Consider the following 16,272-nt stretch of genomic DNA (forward strand, 5'->3'; position numbering starts at 1 on the left):
TTGACTCATATGGCGTTTATTTTGCCACAGCGACCGCTCCGATAATAAAATAAAATGGCGCCGATCCTGAGGATAATAAAATATAATCTCCGACAGTAAAGAATAAATTATTGCAAATTCCCGTATTGATCCCGATCGTAAACATTTCTAGTGACCATGTGACCAATAATAACCCCCATCATCCCCTATTCCTATAAAACATAAATGGCGCCTCTGCGTCCATTCCAATAAAACACCCGCCAGCGGACTGGCCGCAGCCATAAAATATAAAGAAAGTTAAAAACTCCCTGGAGTGTCCTGTGGGAGGCGCTGTAAAATAAAAGCATAAGAGATGTGTAAACCGTAATAGCAGCATGAGGAGGGGAAGGGGTAGACAAGATGGCGGTCAGTGTGCGCTTATCTCCCGCTCTCCATCAGGGTTATAATGTGCTCAGCGAACTCCTGAATGGCGCCGTAACCGCCGCCCTGTGTGCAGGTGAAGCTGTCCGTCATCTTGGCGGCGGTGGAGGCGTCTGATGGGACTCCGCTAGTGCCGGCGAGCTTCAGGCACTCCACATCAGAGTCACCGCACCCTGCAGAGGGGCCACAAACCGGATCAATAAGGGGTGTGCACTACAACTCCCAGCATGCCCCCCCACACTCATCCCCTCATACTGACCCATGTAGGCGCTCTGGTTCAGGGACAGCCCCATCCCGCTCATCCGTCTCTGCAGCACTTCCCTCTTGTTGGTGACGTTCCCCTCCACATCACACGGCAGCTTCAGGTTAGAGATGAGGGAAGGGCTGATGTTCCTCTCCGAGATTAACACCACCTGGCAGCGACAGGAAGAGCAGTCAGAGGAGCAGAGACAGAACGAGCAGCCAGAGGAGCCGCAGAGAGAGAGGAAGAGCAGCCAGAGGAGCCGCAGAGAGAGAGAGAGGAAGAGCAGCCAGAGGAGCCGCAGAGAGAGAGAGAGAGGAAGAGCAGCCAGAGGAGCCGCAGAGAGAGAGAGAGAGGAAGAGCAGCCAGAGGAGCCGCAGAGAGACAGGAAGAAAAGCCAGAGGAGCCGCAGAGAGACAGGAAGAGGAGCCGCAGAGAGACAGGAAGAGCAGCCGCAGAGAGACAGAAAGAGCAGCCAGAGGAGCCGCAGAGAGACAGAAAGAGCAGCCAGAGGAGCCGCAGAGAGACAGAAAGAGCAGCCAGAGGAGCCGCAGAGAGACAGAAAGAGCAGCCAGAGGAGCCGCAGAGAGACAGAAAGAGCAGCCAGAGGAGCCGCAGAGAGACAGAAAGAGCAGCCAGAGGAGCCGCAGAGAGACAGAAAGAGCAGCCAGAGGAGCCGCAGAGAGACAGAAAGAGCAGCCAGAGGAGCCGCAGAGAGACAGAAAGAGCAGCCAGAGGAGCCGCAGAGAGACAGAAAGAGCAGCCAGAGGAGCCGCAGAGAGACAGAAAGAGCAGCCAGAGGAGCCGCAGAGAGACAGGAAGAGCAGCCAGAGGAGCCGCAGAGAGACAGGAAGAGCAGCCAGAGGAGCCGCAGAGAGACAGGAAGAGCAGCCAGAGGAGCCGCAGAGAGACAGGAAGAGCAGCCGCAGAGAGACAGAAAGAGCAGCCAGAGGAGCCGCAGAGAGACAGGAAGAGCAGCCGCAGAGAGACAGAAAGAGCAGCCAGAGGAGCCGCAGAGAGACAGGAAGAGCAGCCAGAGGAGCCGCAGAGAGACAGGAAGAGCAGCCGGAGGAGCCGCAGAGAGACAGGAAGAGCAGCCGCAGAGAGACAGAAAAAGCAGCCGCAGAGAGACAGAAAGAGCAGCCAGAGGAGCCGCAGAGAGACAGGAAGAGCAGCCGCAGAGAGACAGGAAGAGCAGCCGCAGAGAGACAGGAAGAGCAGCCGCAGAGAGACAGGAAGAGCAGCCGCAGAGAGACAGGAAGAGCAGCCAGAGGAGCCGCAGAGAGACAGAAAGAGCAGCCAGAGGAGCCGCAGAGAGACAGAAAGAGCAGCCAGAGGAGCCGCAGAGAGACAGAAAGAGCAGCCAGAGGAGCCGCAGAGAGACAGAAAGAGCAGCCAGAGGAGCCGCAGAGAGACAGAAAGAGCAGCCAGAGGAGCCGCAGAGAGACAGAAAGAGCAGCCAGAGGAGCCGCAGAGAGACAGAAAGAGCAGCCAGAGGAGCCGCAGAGAGACAGAAAGAGCAGCCAGAGGAGCCGCAGAGAGACAGAAAGAGCAGCCAGAGGAGCCGCAGAGAGACAGAAAGAGCAGCCAGAGGAGCCGCAGAGAGACAGAAAGAGCAGCCAGAGGAGCCGCAGAGAGACAGAAAGAGCAGCCAGAGGAGCCGCAGAGAGACAGAAAGAGCAGCCAGAGGAGCCGCAGAGAGACAGAAAGAGCAGCCGCAGAGAGACAGGAAGAGCAGCCAGAGGAGCCGCAGAGAGACAGGAAGAGCAGCCAGAGGAGCCGCAGAGAGACAGGAAGAGCAGCCAGAGGAGCCGCAGAGAGACAGGAAGAGCAGCCAGAGGAGCCGCAGAGAGACAGGAAGAGCAGCCAGAGGAGCCGCAGAGAGACAGAAAGAGCAGCCAGAGGAGCCGCAGAGAGACAGAAAGAGCAGCCAGAGGAGCCGCAGAGAGACAGAAAGAGCAGCCGCAGAGAGACAGGAAGAGCAGCCAGAGGAGCCGCAGAGAGACAGGAAGAGCAGCCAGAGGAGCCGCAGAGAGACAGAAAGAGCAGCCAGAGGAGCCGCAGAGAGACAGAAAGAGCAGCCAGAGGAGCCGCAGAGAGACAGGAAGAGCAGCCGCAGAGAGACAGGAAGAGCAGCCAGAGGAGCCGCAGAGAGACAAAGAGCAGCCAGAGGAGCCGCAGAGAGACAGGAAGAGCAGCCGCAGAGAGACAGGAAGAGCAGCCGCAGAGAGACAGGAAGAGCAGCCGCAGAGAGACAGGAAGAGCAGCCAGAGGAGCCGCAGAGAGACAGAAAGAGCAGCCAGAGGAGCCGCAGAGAGACAGAAAGAGCAGCCAGAGGAGCCGCAGAGAGACAGAAAGAGCAGCCAGAGGAGCCGCAGAGAGACAGAAAGAGCAGCCAGAGGAGCCGCAGAGAGACAGAAAGAGCAGCCAGAGGAGCCGCAGAGAGACAGAAAGAGCAGCCAGAGGAGCCGCAGAGAGACAGAAAGAGCAGCCAGAGGAGCCGCAGAGAGACAGGAAGAGCAGCCAGAGGAGCCGCAGAGAGACAGGAAGAGCAGCCAGAGGAGCCGCAGAGAGACAGAAAGAGCAGCCAGAGGAGCCGCAGAGAGACAGAAAGAGCAGCCAGAGGAGCCGCAGAGAGACAGAAAGAGCAGCCAGAGGAGCCGCAGAGAGACAGAAATAGCAGCCAGAGGAGCCGCAGAGAGACAGAAAGAGCAGCCAGAGGAGCCGCAGAGAGACAGAAAGAGCAGCCAGAGGAGCCGCAGAGAGACAGAAAGAGCAGCCAGAGGAGCCGCAGAGAGACAGGAAGAGCAGCCAGAGGAGCCGCAGAGAGACAGGAAGAGCAGCCAGAGGAGCCGCAGAGAGACAGAAAGAGCAGCCAGAGGAGCCGCAGAGAGACAGAAAGAGCAGCCAGAGGAGCCGCAGAGAGACAGAAAGAGCAGCCAGAGGAGCCGCAGAAACAGGAAGAGCAGTTAGGAGGAGTCGAAGCTAAATGATCAATACCTGAACTCAACATCAAACTTCACTGTGGTCAGGATGGTATAGTCCGCACTCACCGTCATCCCTCCCTGTGATCAGGATGGTATTGTCCGCACTCGTCACCCCTCCCTGTGCTCAGGATAGTATAATCCACACTCACCGTCACCCCTCCCTGTGATCAGGATGGTATAGTCCGCACTCGTCACCCCTCCCTGTGCTCAGGATAGTATAGTCCACACTCACGGTCACCCCTCCCTATGCTCAGGATGGTATAGTCCGCACTCACGGTCACCCCTCCCTGTGCTCAGGATGGTATAGTCCGCACTCGTCACCCCTCCCTGTGCTCAGGATAGTATAGTCCACACTCACCGTCACCCCTCCCTGTGATCAGGATGGTATAGTCCGCACTCACCGTCACCCCTCGCTCCAGCAGTTTCCGGATGCCGTCCAGATCTCGCAGACTGTAGGAGATGAACTCGTGCTCCTGGTTGACGTAGACGCGGCCGTCGGTGAGGCAGCCATCAATGTTACACACCAGCAGCTTCACCACAGTGGGCGCTCCTTTACCGAAATAACCGAACCTGTGGGGGCGAGGGAGATAGAGATGCATTATATTCCCTCACCAGCAGGGGTGCTCCTCCACCACAAACACTTGTAACTATGGCGGTTAGATAATGAACTGTGCGGACTATAGGCATCCGGACGGATGAAGAGGACGATCTGATATATATACATTGTCACATGATCAACTGACTGGCATCATGTGATGAATCATGTGACTCTCCCCCATAATCTCTCGTGGAGAACGACCTGTGTTCTGGGAGGGGCTTGAATTTGAGGTTGTGACCTGTGTTCTGGGAGGAGCCCGAGTGTGTGGGCATGGCCTCTGTTCTGGGAGGAGCCCGAGTGTGTGGGCATGGCCTCTGTTCTGGGAGGAGCCCGAGTGTGTGGGCATGGCCTCTGTTCTGGGAGGAGCCCGAGTGTGTGGGCATGGCCTCTGTTCTGGGAGGAGCCCGAGTGTGTGGGCATGGCCTCTGTTCTGGGAGGAGCCCGAGTGTGTGGGCATGGCCTCTGTTCTGGGAGGAGCCCGAGTGTGTGGGCATGGCCTCTGTTCTGGGAGGAGCCCGAGTGTGTGGGCATGGCCTCTGTTCTGGGAGGAGCCAGAGTGTGTGGGCATGGCCTCTGTTCTGGGTGGAGCCAGAGTGTGTGGGCATGGCCTCTGTTCTGGGAGGAGCCCGAGTGTGTGGGCATGGCCTCTGTTCTGGGAGGAGCCCGAGTGTGTGGGCATGGCCTCTGTTCTGGGAGGAGCCCGAGTGTGTGGGCTTGGCCTCTGTTCTGGGAGGAGCCCGAGTGTGTGGGCTTGGCCTCTGTTCTGGGAGGAGCCCGAGTGTGTGGGCTTGGCCTCTGTTCTGGGAGGAGCCCGAGTTTGGGGCATGGCCTCTGTTCTGGGAGGAGCCCGAGTTTGGGGCGTGGCCTCTGTTCTGGGAGGAGCCCGAGTTTGGGGCGTGGCCTCTGTTCTGGGAGGAGCCTGGGTGGGTGGGCATGGCCTCTGTTCTGGGAGGAGCCCGAGTGTGTGGGCATGGCCTCTGTTCTGGGAGGAGCCCGAGTGTGTGGGCATGGCCTCTGTTCTGGGAGGAGCCCGAGTGTGTGGGCATGGCCTCTGTTCTGGGAGGAGCCCGAGTGTGTGGGCATGGCCTCTGTTCTGGGAGGAGCCCGAGTTTGGGGCATGGCCTCTGTTCTGGGAGGAGCCCGAGTTTGGGGCATGGCCTCTGTTCTGGGAGGAGCCTGTGTGGGTGGGCGTGGTCTCTGTTCTGGGAGGAGCCTGAGTGTGTGGGCTTGGCCTGCTCACCTTTTAACTCTTTGCTCTGCGATGGGCCAGTCCAGATCAATGTCAATGTCTACGCTGTGCTCTTGCTTCATCTCGTAATATGCCATCTTCCCTCCCTGAGAAGACACGTGACATCACAACTACTATCAGTGACATCTTCAGCCATGTACAGGATGGACTCCTGGTGGCCGTGCCTAGTACTGCAGCTCCTATGTATAATGTATATGAGAAGACACAGACCTGTATGAGTCCGCGCTCGATGATCTCTCTGGTGGTGAAGTAGAAGGATCCGTTCTCGTACAGCTCCCCGCTCCAGTCTTGCCGCCGCGGCCTGTGCGCAGGGTCCAGGTTCTCCGGTACTGTGCCCTCACCCGGTGTCTTCACCTCTCGCCACCGGAACAGGTGATGGCGAACGACGGCAAACACGGAGTCATAGCCCTGAGTGCGGATCATGTCCACCACCTGGATGAGGTCCGAGGGGTGGAGACACGGAGACGTGGCCTGGATGTTCCCCACCATGTCCACCTCTACGGAAGAGAAGAAAATGGATGGATTGTAAACTCTTGGGACAAGGTGTGTGGGGGGGTCAGGATTATAAACCGAGCACAGACCTGGATGGATTGTAATCTCTTGGGACAAGGTGTGGGGGTCAGGATTATAAACCGAGCACAGACCTGGATGGATTGTAATATCTTGGGACAAGGTGTGGGGGTCAGGATTATAAACAGAGCATAGACCTGGATGGATTGTAATCTCTTGGGACAAAGTGTGGGGGTCAGGATTATAAACCAAGCACAGACCTGGATGGATTGTAATCTCTTGGGACAAGGTGTGGGGGGGGGGGGTCAGGATTATAAACCAAGCACAGACCTGGATGGATTGTAATCTCTTGGGACAAGGTGTGGGGGTCAGGATTATAAACCGAGCACAGACCTGGATGGATTGTAAACTCCTGGGACAAGGTGTGAGGGGTCAGGATTATAAGCAGAGCACCGACCTGGATGGATTGTAATCTCTTGGGACAAGGTGTGGGGGTCCGGATTATAAACAGAGCACAGACCTGGATGGATTGTAATCTCTTGGGACAAGGTGTGGGGGGGGTCAGGATTATAAGCCGAGCACAGACCTGGATGGATTCTAATATCTTGGGACAAGGTGTGGGGGTCAGGATTATAGATAGAGCACAGACCTGGATGGATTGTAATCTCTTGGGACAAGGTGTGGGGGTCAGGATTATAAACCGAGCACAGACCTGGATGGATTGTAATCTCTTGGGACAAGGTGTGGGGGTCAGGATTATAAACCGAGCACAGACCTGGATGGATTCTAATATCTTGGGACAAGGTGTGGGGGTCAGGATTATAAACCGAGCACAGACCTGGATGGATTCTAATATCTTGGGACAAGGTGTGGGGGTCAGGATTATAAACCGAGCACAGACCTGGATGGATTGTAATCTCTTGGGACAAGGTGTGGGGGTCAGGATTATAAACCGAGCACAGACCTGGATGGATTGTAATCTCTTGGGACAAGGTGTGGGGGTCAGGATTATAAACCGAGCACAGACCTGGATGGATTGTAATCTCTTGGGACAAGGTGTGAGGGGTCAGGATTATAAGCAGAGCACCGACCTGGATGGATTGTAATCTCTTGGGACAAGGTGTGGGGGTCCGGATTATAAACAGAGCACAGACCTGGATGGATTGTAATCTCTTGGGACAAGGTGTGGGGGGGGTCAGGATTATAAGCCGAGCACAGACCTGGATGGATTCTAATATCTTGGGACAAGGTGTGGGGGTCAGGATTATAAACCGAGCACAGACCTGGATGGATTGTAATCTCTTGGGACAAGGTGTGGGGGTCAGGATTATAAACCGAGCACAGACCTGGATGGATTCTAATATCTTGGGACAAGGTGTGGGGGTCAGGATTATAAACCGAGCACAGACCTGGAAGGATTGTAATCTCTTGGGACAAGGTGTGGGGGTCAGGATTATAAACAGAGCACAGACCTGGATGGATTGTAATCTCTTGGGACAAGGTGTGGGGGTCAGGATTATAAACCGAGCACAGACCTGGATGGATTGTAAACTCTTGGGACAAGGTGTGGGGGTCAGGATTATAAACCGAGCACAGACCTGGATGGATTGTAAACTCTTGGGACAAGGTGTGGGGGGTCAGGATTATAAACCGAGCACAGACCTGGATGGATTGTAATATCTTGGGACAAGGTGTGGGGGTCAGGATTATAAACCGAGCACAGACCTGGATGGATTGTAATATCTTGGGACAAGGTGTGGGGGTCAGGATTATAAACCGAGCACAGATCTGGATGGACTGTAAACTCTTGGGACAAGGTGTGGGGGTCAGGATTATAAACCGAGCACAGACCTGGATGGATTGTAATATCTTGGGACAAGGTGTGGGGGTCAGGATTATAAGCAGAGCACAGACCTGGATGGATTGTAATATCTTGGGACAAGGTGTGGGGGTCAGGATTATAAACCGAGCATAGACCTGGATGGATTGTAATATCTTGGGACAAGGTGTGGGGGTCAGGATTATAAACCGAGCACAGACCTGGATGGATTGTAAACTCTTGGGACAAGGTGTGGGGGTCAGGATTATAAACCGAGCACAGACCTGGATGGATTGTAAACTCTTGGGACAAGGTGTGGGGGTCAGGATTATAAACCGAGCACAGATCTGGATGGATTGTAAACTCTTGGGACAAGGTGTGGGGGTCAGGATTATAAACCGAGCACAGACCTGGATGGATTGTAATCTCTTGGGACAAGGTGTGGGGGTCAGGATTATAAACCGAGCACAGACCTGGATGGATTGTAAACTCTTGGGACAAGGTGTGGGGGTCAGGATTATAAACCGAGCACAGACCTGGGTGATGCTGCAGGAACTCTTGGATGGTCTCCAGGGAGGAGGTGGTGTCCTTAGAGACGGCCGTGCTCCTCCGATGGACCTGCGCCCCATAATCCTTCGCCACTTTCTCGATGTCATCATTGTCCGTAGAAACCCAGACACTGAGAGAGAAGATTGTAGATGAGACACCGGAACATTCCACAACCACCAGTCACACCCAACGTCCCAGCAACTACAACTCCCAGCAAACCCCAGAAATGTAACCTGTGTAATAGTCTCCAGGGTAACGGGGTCACATGGGGGCTGTCTCCTCTCCAGGGTCACATGAGGGGGCTGTCTCCTCTCCAGGGTAATATGAGGGGGCTGTCTCCAGGGTAACAGGGGTCACATGAGGGGGCCGTCTCCTCTCCAGGGTAATATGAGGGGGCCGTCTCCTCTCCAGGGTAATATGAGGGGGCTGTCTCCTCTCCAGGGTAATATGAGGGGGCTGTCTCCTCTCCAGGGTAATATGAGGGGCTGTCTCCTCTCCAGGGTAATATGAGGGGGCTGTCTCCTCTCCAGGGTAATATGAGGGGGCCGTCTCCTCTCCAGGGTAATATGAGGGGCTGTCTCCTCTCCAGGGTAATATGAGGGGCTGTCTCCTCTCCAGGGTAATGTGAGGGGGCTGTCTCCTCTCCAGGGTAATATGAGGGGGCTGTCTCCTCTCCAGGGTAATGTGAGGGGGCTGTCTCCTCTCCAGGGTAATGTGAGGGGGCTGTCTACTCTCCAGGGTAATATGAGGGGGCTGTCTCCTCTCCAGGGTAATATGAGGGGGCTGTCTCCTCTCCAGGGTAATGTGAGGGGGCTGTCTCCTCTCCAGGGTAATATGAGGGGGCTGTCTCCTCTCCAGGGTAATATGAGGGGGCCGTCTCCTCTCCAGGGTAATGTGAGGGGGCCGTCTCCTCTCCAGGGTAATGTGAGGGGGCCGTCTCCTCTCCAGGGTAATATGAGGGGGCTGTCTCCTCTCCAGGGTAATATGAGGGGGCTGTCTCCTCTCCAGGGTAATATGAGGGGGCTGTCTCCTCTCCAGGGTAATATGAGGGGGCCGTCTCCTCTCCAGGGTAATATGAGGGGGCTGTCTCCTCTCCAGGGTAATGTGAGGGGGCTGTCTCCTCTCCAGGGTAATATGAGGGGGCTGTCTCCTCTCCAGGGTAATATGAGGGGGCCGTCTCCTCTCCAGGGTAATATGAGGGGGCCGTCTCCTCTCCAGGGTAATATGAGGGGGCCGTCTCCTCTCCAGGGTAATATGAGGGGGCCGTCTCCTCTCCAGGGTAATATGAGGGGGCCGTCTCCTCTCCAGGGTAATATGAGGGGGCCGTCTCCTCTCCAGGGTAATGTGAGGGGGCCGTCTCCTCTCCAGGGTAATATGAGGGGGCTGTCTCCTCTCCAGGGTAATATGAGGGGGCCGTCTCCTCTCCAGGGTAATATGAGGGGGCTGTCTCCTCTCCAGGGTAATATGAGGGGGCCGTCTCCTCTCCAGGGTAATGTGAGGGGGCCGTCTCCTCTCCAGGGTAATATGAGGGGGCCGTCTCCTCTCCAGGGTAATATGAGGGGGCCGTCTCCTCTCCAGGGTAATGTGAGGGGGCCGTCTCCTCTCCAGGGTAATATGAGGGGGCCGTCTCCTCTCCAGGGTAATATGAGGGGGCCGTCTCCTCTCCAGGGTAATATGAGGGGTCTGTCTCCTCTCCAGGGTAATATGAGGGGGCTGTCTCCTCTCCAGGGTAATATGAGGGGGCTGTCTCCTCTCCAGGGTAATATGAGGGGGCTGTCTCCTCTCCAGGGTAATATGAGGGGGCCGTCTCCTCTCCAGGGTAATATGAGGGGGCTGTCTCCTCTCCAGGGTAATATGAGGGGGCTGTCTCCTCTCCAGGGTAATGTGAGGGGGCTGTCTCCTCTCCAGGGTAATATGAGGGGGCTGTCTCCTCTCCAGGGTAATATGAGGGGGCCGTCTCCTCTCCAGGGTAATATGAGGGGGCTGTCTCCTCTCCAGGGTAATATGAGGGGGCTGTCTCCTCTCCAGGGTAATATGAGGGGGCCGTCTCCTCTCCAGGGTAATATGAGGGGGCTGTCTCCTCTCCAGGGTAATATGAGGGGGCTGTCTCCTCTCCAGGGTAATATGAGGGGGCTGTCTCCTCTCCAGGGTAATGTGAGGGGGCCGTCTCCTCTCCAGGGTAATGTGAGGGGGCCGTCTCCTCTCCAGGGTAATGTGAGGGGGCTGTCTCCTGGGTAACCAGGGTCACGTGAGGGGCTGTCTCCATGGTAACCGGGGGTCACATGAGGAGACTGTCAGGGTAACATTAGGGTAGGACTGTCTACATGGTAACTGGGGTCACACAAGGGGCTGTTTCCATGGTAACAGGGGTCACATGGGGGGGGCTGTTTCCAGAGTTACCATGGTAACACGTGGGGGGGGGGCTGTTTCCAGGGTAACCGGGGTCACATGGGGAGGACCACCTCAGGGGTAAGGTCACATGGGTATCACCTGTCGAAGGCCTCGGAGTCTATGGCGGCCCGCAGCACCCAGGCAATGAGCGGTTTGCCCGCCAGCTTCTTGATGTTCTTCAGCGGGATCCCCTTACTACCGCCCCGCGCCAGAACCAGCGCCGCCAGGTGACCCCCGACCCTGCGCTGCTCCTCCGCCATCACTACACTAACGGCCCCGCCCACTGATTGCGTCACCAAACAGGCTTCACCGGCACCGCCCAGTGACACGTCTCCACACCATGCACCGCCCACTGGGGGGGGGCGTCATGATACAGTCTCCGCCCACTGTGGGCGTCACTATACCGGCCCGCCAAATAGCCCTGAGCCAATCAACTGGCGGCGCGCGACGATACTGGTACCTGACAGGAACCAAATAACCTCCGTATAGCAGCTAATCCTGTCCTGTGTGATACTGTCCTCAGATGTGTATCCAATCCTGTCCTGTGTGATACTGTCCTCAGATGTGTATCTAATCCTGTCCTGTGTGATACTGTCCTCAGATGTGTATCTAATCCTGTCCTGTGTGATACTGTCCTCAGATGTGTATCCAATCCTGTCCTGTGTGATACTGTCCTCAGATGTGTATCTAATCCTGTCCTGTGTGATACTGTCCTCAGATGTGTATCTAATCCTGTCCTGTGTGATACTGTCCTCAGATGTGTATCTAATCCTGTCCTGTGTGATACTGTCCTCAGATGTGTATCTAATCCTGTCCTGTGTGATACTGTCCTCAGATGTGTATCCAATCCTGTCCTGTGTGATACTGTCCTCAGATGTGTATCCAATCCTGTCCTGTGTGATACTGTCCTCAGATGTGTATCCAATCCTGTCCTGTGTGATACTGTCCTCAGATGTGTATCTAATCCTGTCCTGTGTGATACTGTCCTCAGATGTGTATCCAATCCTGTCCTGTGTGATACTGTCCTCAGATGTGTATCCAATCCTGTCCTGTGTGATACTGTCCTCAGATGTGTATCTAATCCTGTCCTGTGTGATACTGTCCTCAGATGTGTATCTAATCCTGTCCTGTGTGATACTGTCCTCAGATGTGTATCTAATCCTGTCCTGTGTGATACTGTCCTCAGATGTGTATCTAATCCTGTCCTGTGTGATACTGTCCTCAGATGTGTATCTAATCCTGTCCTGTGTGATACTGTCCTCAGATGTGTATCTAATCCTGTCCTGTGTGATACTGTCCTCAGATGTGTATCCAATCCTGTCCTGTGTGATACTGTCCTCAGATGTGTATCCAATCCTGTCCTGTGTGATACTGTCCTCAGATGTGTATCTAATCCTGTCCTGTGTGATACTGTCCTCAGATGTGTATCTAATCCTGTCCTGTGTGATACTGTCCTCAGATGTGTATCCAATCCTGTCCTGTGTGATACTGTCCTCAGATGTGTATCCAATCCTGTCCTGTGTGATACTGTCCTCAGATGTGTATCTAATCCTGTCCTGTGTGATACTGTCCTCAGATGTGTATCTAATCCTGTCCTGTGTGATACTGTCCTCAGATGTGTATCTAATCCTGTCCTGTGTGATACTGTTCTCTGAGATGTGTATCTAATCCTGTCCTGTGTGATACTGTTCTCTGAGATGTGTATCTAATCCTGTCCTGTGTGATACTGTTCTCTGAGATGTGTATCTAATCCTGTCCTGTGTGATACTGTTCTCTGAGATGTGTATCTAATCCTGTCCTGTGTGATACTGTTCTCTGAGATGTGTATCTAATCCTGTCCTGTGTGATACTGTCCTCAGATGTGTATCTAATACTGTCCTCTGAGATGTGTATCTAATCCTGTCCTGTGTGATACTGTCCTCAGATGTGTATCTAATCCTGTCCTGTGATACTATCCTCTGAGATGTGTATCTAATCCTGTCCTGTGTGATACTGTCCTCTGAGATGTGTATCTAATCCTGTCCTGTGTGATACTGTCCTCTGAGATGTGTATCTAATCCTGTCCTGTGTGATACTTTCCTCAGATGTGTATCTAATCCTGTCCTGTGTGATACTGTCCTCTGAGCACTGTATCTAATCCTGTCCTGTGTGATACTGTCCTCTGAATACTGTATCTAATCCTGTCCTGTGTGATACTGTCCTCTGAGATGTGTATGTAATTCTGTCCTGTGTGTGATACTGTCCTGAGTACTGTATCTAATCCTGTCCTGTGTGATACTGTCCTCTGAGCACTGTATCCAATCCTGTCCTGTGTGATACTGTCCTCTGAGCACTGTATCCAATCCTGTCCTGTGTGATACTTTCCTCTGAGCACTGTATCTAATCCTGTCCTGTGTGATACTGTCCTCTGAGCACTGTATCTAATCCTGTCCTGTGTGATACTGTCCTCTGAGCACTGTATCTAATCCTGTCCTGTGTGATACTGTCCTCTGAGCACTGTGTCCAATCCTGTCCTGTGTGATACTGTCCTCTGAGCACTGTATCTAATCCTGTCCTGTGTGATACTGTCCTCTGAGCACTGTATCTAATCCTGTCCTGTGTGATACTGTCCTCTGAGCACTGTCACCTCTTATTTTGATGGGGGGTCTTGCTAGCCCTGTCTTTCCCTCCCTGTTTTCTTCACCCCGTCTTTCGCCCATCTTGCTCACCCTGTTTTGTCCTCCCCCTCTTGCCCGCCCCATCACACAATTATTCTTATTATTATATACTATTTGGGAGACTACTACTATGGGGGGTCCATATACTATGGGGGAGATTACTACTATGGGGGGTCCATATACTATGGGGGAGACTACTACTATGGGGGGGTCCATATACTATGGGGGAGACTACTACTATGGGGGTCCATATACTATGGGGGGGGGCATATACTATTTGGGAGACTACTACTATGGGGGGTCCATATACTATGGGGGAGACTACTACTATGGGGGTCCATATACTATGGGGGAGACTACTACTATGGGGGTCCATATACTATGGGGGAGACTACTACTATGGGGGTCCATATACTATGGGGGAGACTACTACTATGGGGGGTCCATATACTATGGGGGAGATTACTACTATGGGGGGGTCCATATACTATGGGGGAGACTACTACTATGGGGGGGGCATATACTATTTGGGAGACTACTACTATGGGGGGTCCATATACTATGGGGGAGATTACTACTATGGGGGGTCCATATACTATGGGGGAGATTACTACTATGGAGGAGTCCATATACTATGGGGGATGACTACTATGGGGGGTCCATATACTATGGGGGAGATTACTACTATGGAGGAGTCCATATACTATGGGGGATGACTACTATGGGGGGTCCATATACTATGGGGGAGATTACTACTATGGAGGAGTCCATATACTATGGGGGATGACTACTATGGGGGGTCCATATACTATGGGGGAGATTACTACTATGGAGGAGTCCATATACTATGGGGGATGACTACTACTTTGGGGGGGTGATCAATATACTATGGGGGAGACTACTACTATTGGGGGGGGGCATATACTATTTGGGAGACTACTACTATGGGGGGGGGCATATACTATTTGGGAGACTACTACTATGGGGGGGGCATATACTATTTGGGAGACTACTACTATGGGGGGCATATACTATTTGGGAGACTACTACTATGGGGGGCATATACTATTTGGGAGACTACTACTATGGGGGGGGCATATACTATTTGGGAGACTACTTCTATGGGGGGGGGCATATACTATTTGGGAGACTACTACTATGGGGGGTCCATATACTATGGGGGAGACTACTACTATGGGGGGTCCATATACTATGGGAGAGACTACTACTATGGAGGAGTCCATATACTATGGGGGATGACTACTATGGGGGGTCCATATACTATGGGGGAGACTGCTATGGGGGTCCATATACTATTGGGGAGACTACTACTATGGGGGGGGGGTCCATATACTATTTGGGAGACTACTACGGGGGGTCCATATACTATTTGGGAGACTACTACTATGGGGGAGTCCATATACTATTTGGGAGACTACTACGGGGGGTCCATATACTATGGGGGAGACTACTACTATGGGGGGTCCATATACTATGGGGGAGACTACTATGGGGGGTCCATATACTATGGGGGAGACTACTACTATGGAGGGGTCCATATACTATGGGGGAGACTACTACTATGGAGGGGTCCATATACTATGGGGGAGACTACTACTATGGGGGGTCCATATACTATGGGGGAGACTACTACTATGGGGGGTCCATATACTATGGGGGAGACTACTACTATGGGGGGTCCATATACTATGGGGGAAATTACTACTATGGGGCGTCCTTATACTATGGGGGGGACTATTACTATGGGGGGGTGATCAATATACTATGGGGGAGTCTAATACTATGGGGGGGGGGACTACTACTATGGGGGAGCCAACTTCTACTACAGGGAGTCCAACTACTAAGTTTGGTTTAACTACAGGAACGGCCATGGGCACCAGGTGTGCACCCAGCTTTGCCCAATCTCTTCATGGCATACTGGGCAGTGTTTACCATATGGCCTAGGTTGGTGCCGGCCTGGTCCTATGGTGGACATCATATATCCACATTATCCTCTAGGTCTGGAAAGGCCCAAAAACTTTAATTTCTTCTATAAATTCTAACAACATCTACATCTCAGATGTGCTGTGACATTAGTCAGAAGATGACGGGTTCCTGGATCTCCTTATATCAGACACTGCGCGCAGTATAGAGAACCGACTGAACGAGCCGCCGCCATCTTGTCTCCTTATATCAGACACTGCGCGCACTATAGAGAACCGACTGAACGAGCCCGCCGCCATCTTGTCTCCTTCTATGAGACACTGCGTGCCCTATAGAGAACCAACTGAACGAGCCCGTCGCCATCTTGTCTCCTTCTATGAGACACTGCGCGCCCTATAGAGAACCGACTGAACGAGCCGCCGCCATCTTGTCTCCTTATATCAGACACTGCGCGCCCTATAGAGAACCGACTGAACGAGCCGCCGCCATCTTGTCTCCTTATATCAGACACTGCGCGCCCTATAGAGAACCGACTGAACGAGCCGCCGCCATTTTGTCTCCTTATATCAGACACTGCGCGCCCTATAGAGAACCGACTGAACGAGCCGCCGCCATCTTGTCTCCTTATATCAGACACTGCATGCCCTATAGAGAACCGACTGAACGAGCCGCCGCCATCTTGTCTCCTTATATCAGACACTGCGCGCCCTATAGAGAACCGACTGAACGAGCCCACCGCCATCTTGTCTCCTTATATCAGACACTGCGCGCCCTATAGAGAACCGACTGAACGAGCCACCGCCATCTTGTCTCCTTATATCAGACACTGCGCGCCCTATAGAGAACCAACTGAATGAGCCGCTGCCATCTTGTCTGCTTATATCAAACACTGCGCGCCCTATAGAGAACCGACTGAACGAGCCGCCGC

At 53.6% G+C, this 16,272-nt stretch overlaps 2 protein-coding genes across 2 annotated transcripts in view; one reads left to right on the top strand and one right to left on the bottom strand.

The window, feature by feature from the left end:
• On the bottom strand, nucleotides 1-11,094 carry CMAS (cytidine monophosphate N-acetylneuraminic acid synthetase). Its single transcript, XM_056554434.1, has 7 exons — nucleotides 10,843-11,094; nucleotides 8,340-8,482; nucleotides 5,685-5,971; nucleotides 5,466-5,560; nucleotides 4,029-4,197; nucleotides 659-812; nucleotides 1-572 (listed from the first exon to the last, which is right to left on the bottom strand). The coding sequence occupies exons 1-7, from the start codon at nucleotides 11,001-11,003 to the stop codon at nucleotides 397-399; spliced, it is 1,185 nt and encodes a 394-aa protein (XP_056410409.1). The 5' UTR covers nucleotides 11,004-11,094; the 3' UTR covers nucleotides 1-396.
• Nucleotides 10,626-16,272, top strand: part of ABCC9 (ATP binding cassette subfamily C member 9) — a gene marked incomplete at its 3' end in the record, with an annotated part of 118,863 nt that continues 113,216 nt past the window's right edge. Inside the window, exon 1 of the mRNA XM_056554437.1 lies at nucleotides 10,626-10,662. The remainder of the gene's footprint in view (nucleotides 10,663-16,272) is intronic.

The sequence above is a fragment of the Hyla sarda genome, unplaced genomic scaffold (assembly GCF_029499605.1).
Source record: "Hyla sarda isolate aHylSar1 unplaced genomic scaffold, aHylSar1.hap1 scaffold_72, whole genome shotgun sequence".
Taxonomy (NCBI): Eukaryota; Metazoa; Chordata; class Amphibia; order Anura; family Hylidae; genus Hyla; species Hyla sarda.

Excerpts from the sequence above, each read along its gene's own strand:
- CMAS (XM_056554434.1), bottom strand. The coding sequence starts at position 11,003 with ATGGCGGAGGAGCAGCGCAGGGTCGGGGGTCACCTGGCGGCGCTGGTT. Across the intron at positions 8,483-10,842 it reads GACTCCGAGGCCTTCGACAG|TGTCTGGGTTTCTACGGACA; the intron begins GTGATACCCATG and ends CTTCTCTCTCAG. Across the intron at positions 573-658 it reads GAACCAGAGCGCCTACATGG|GGTGCGGTGACTCTGATGTG; the intron begins GTCAGTATGAGG and ends GCCCCTCTGCAG.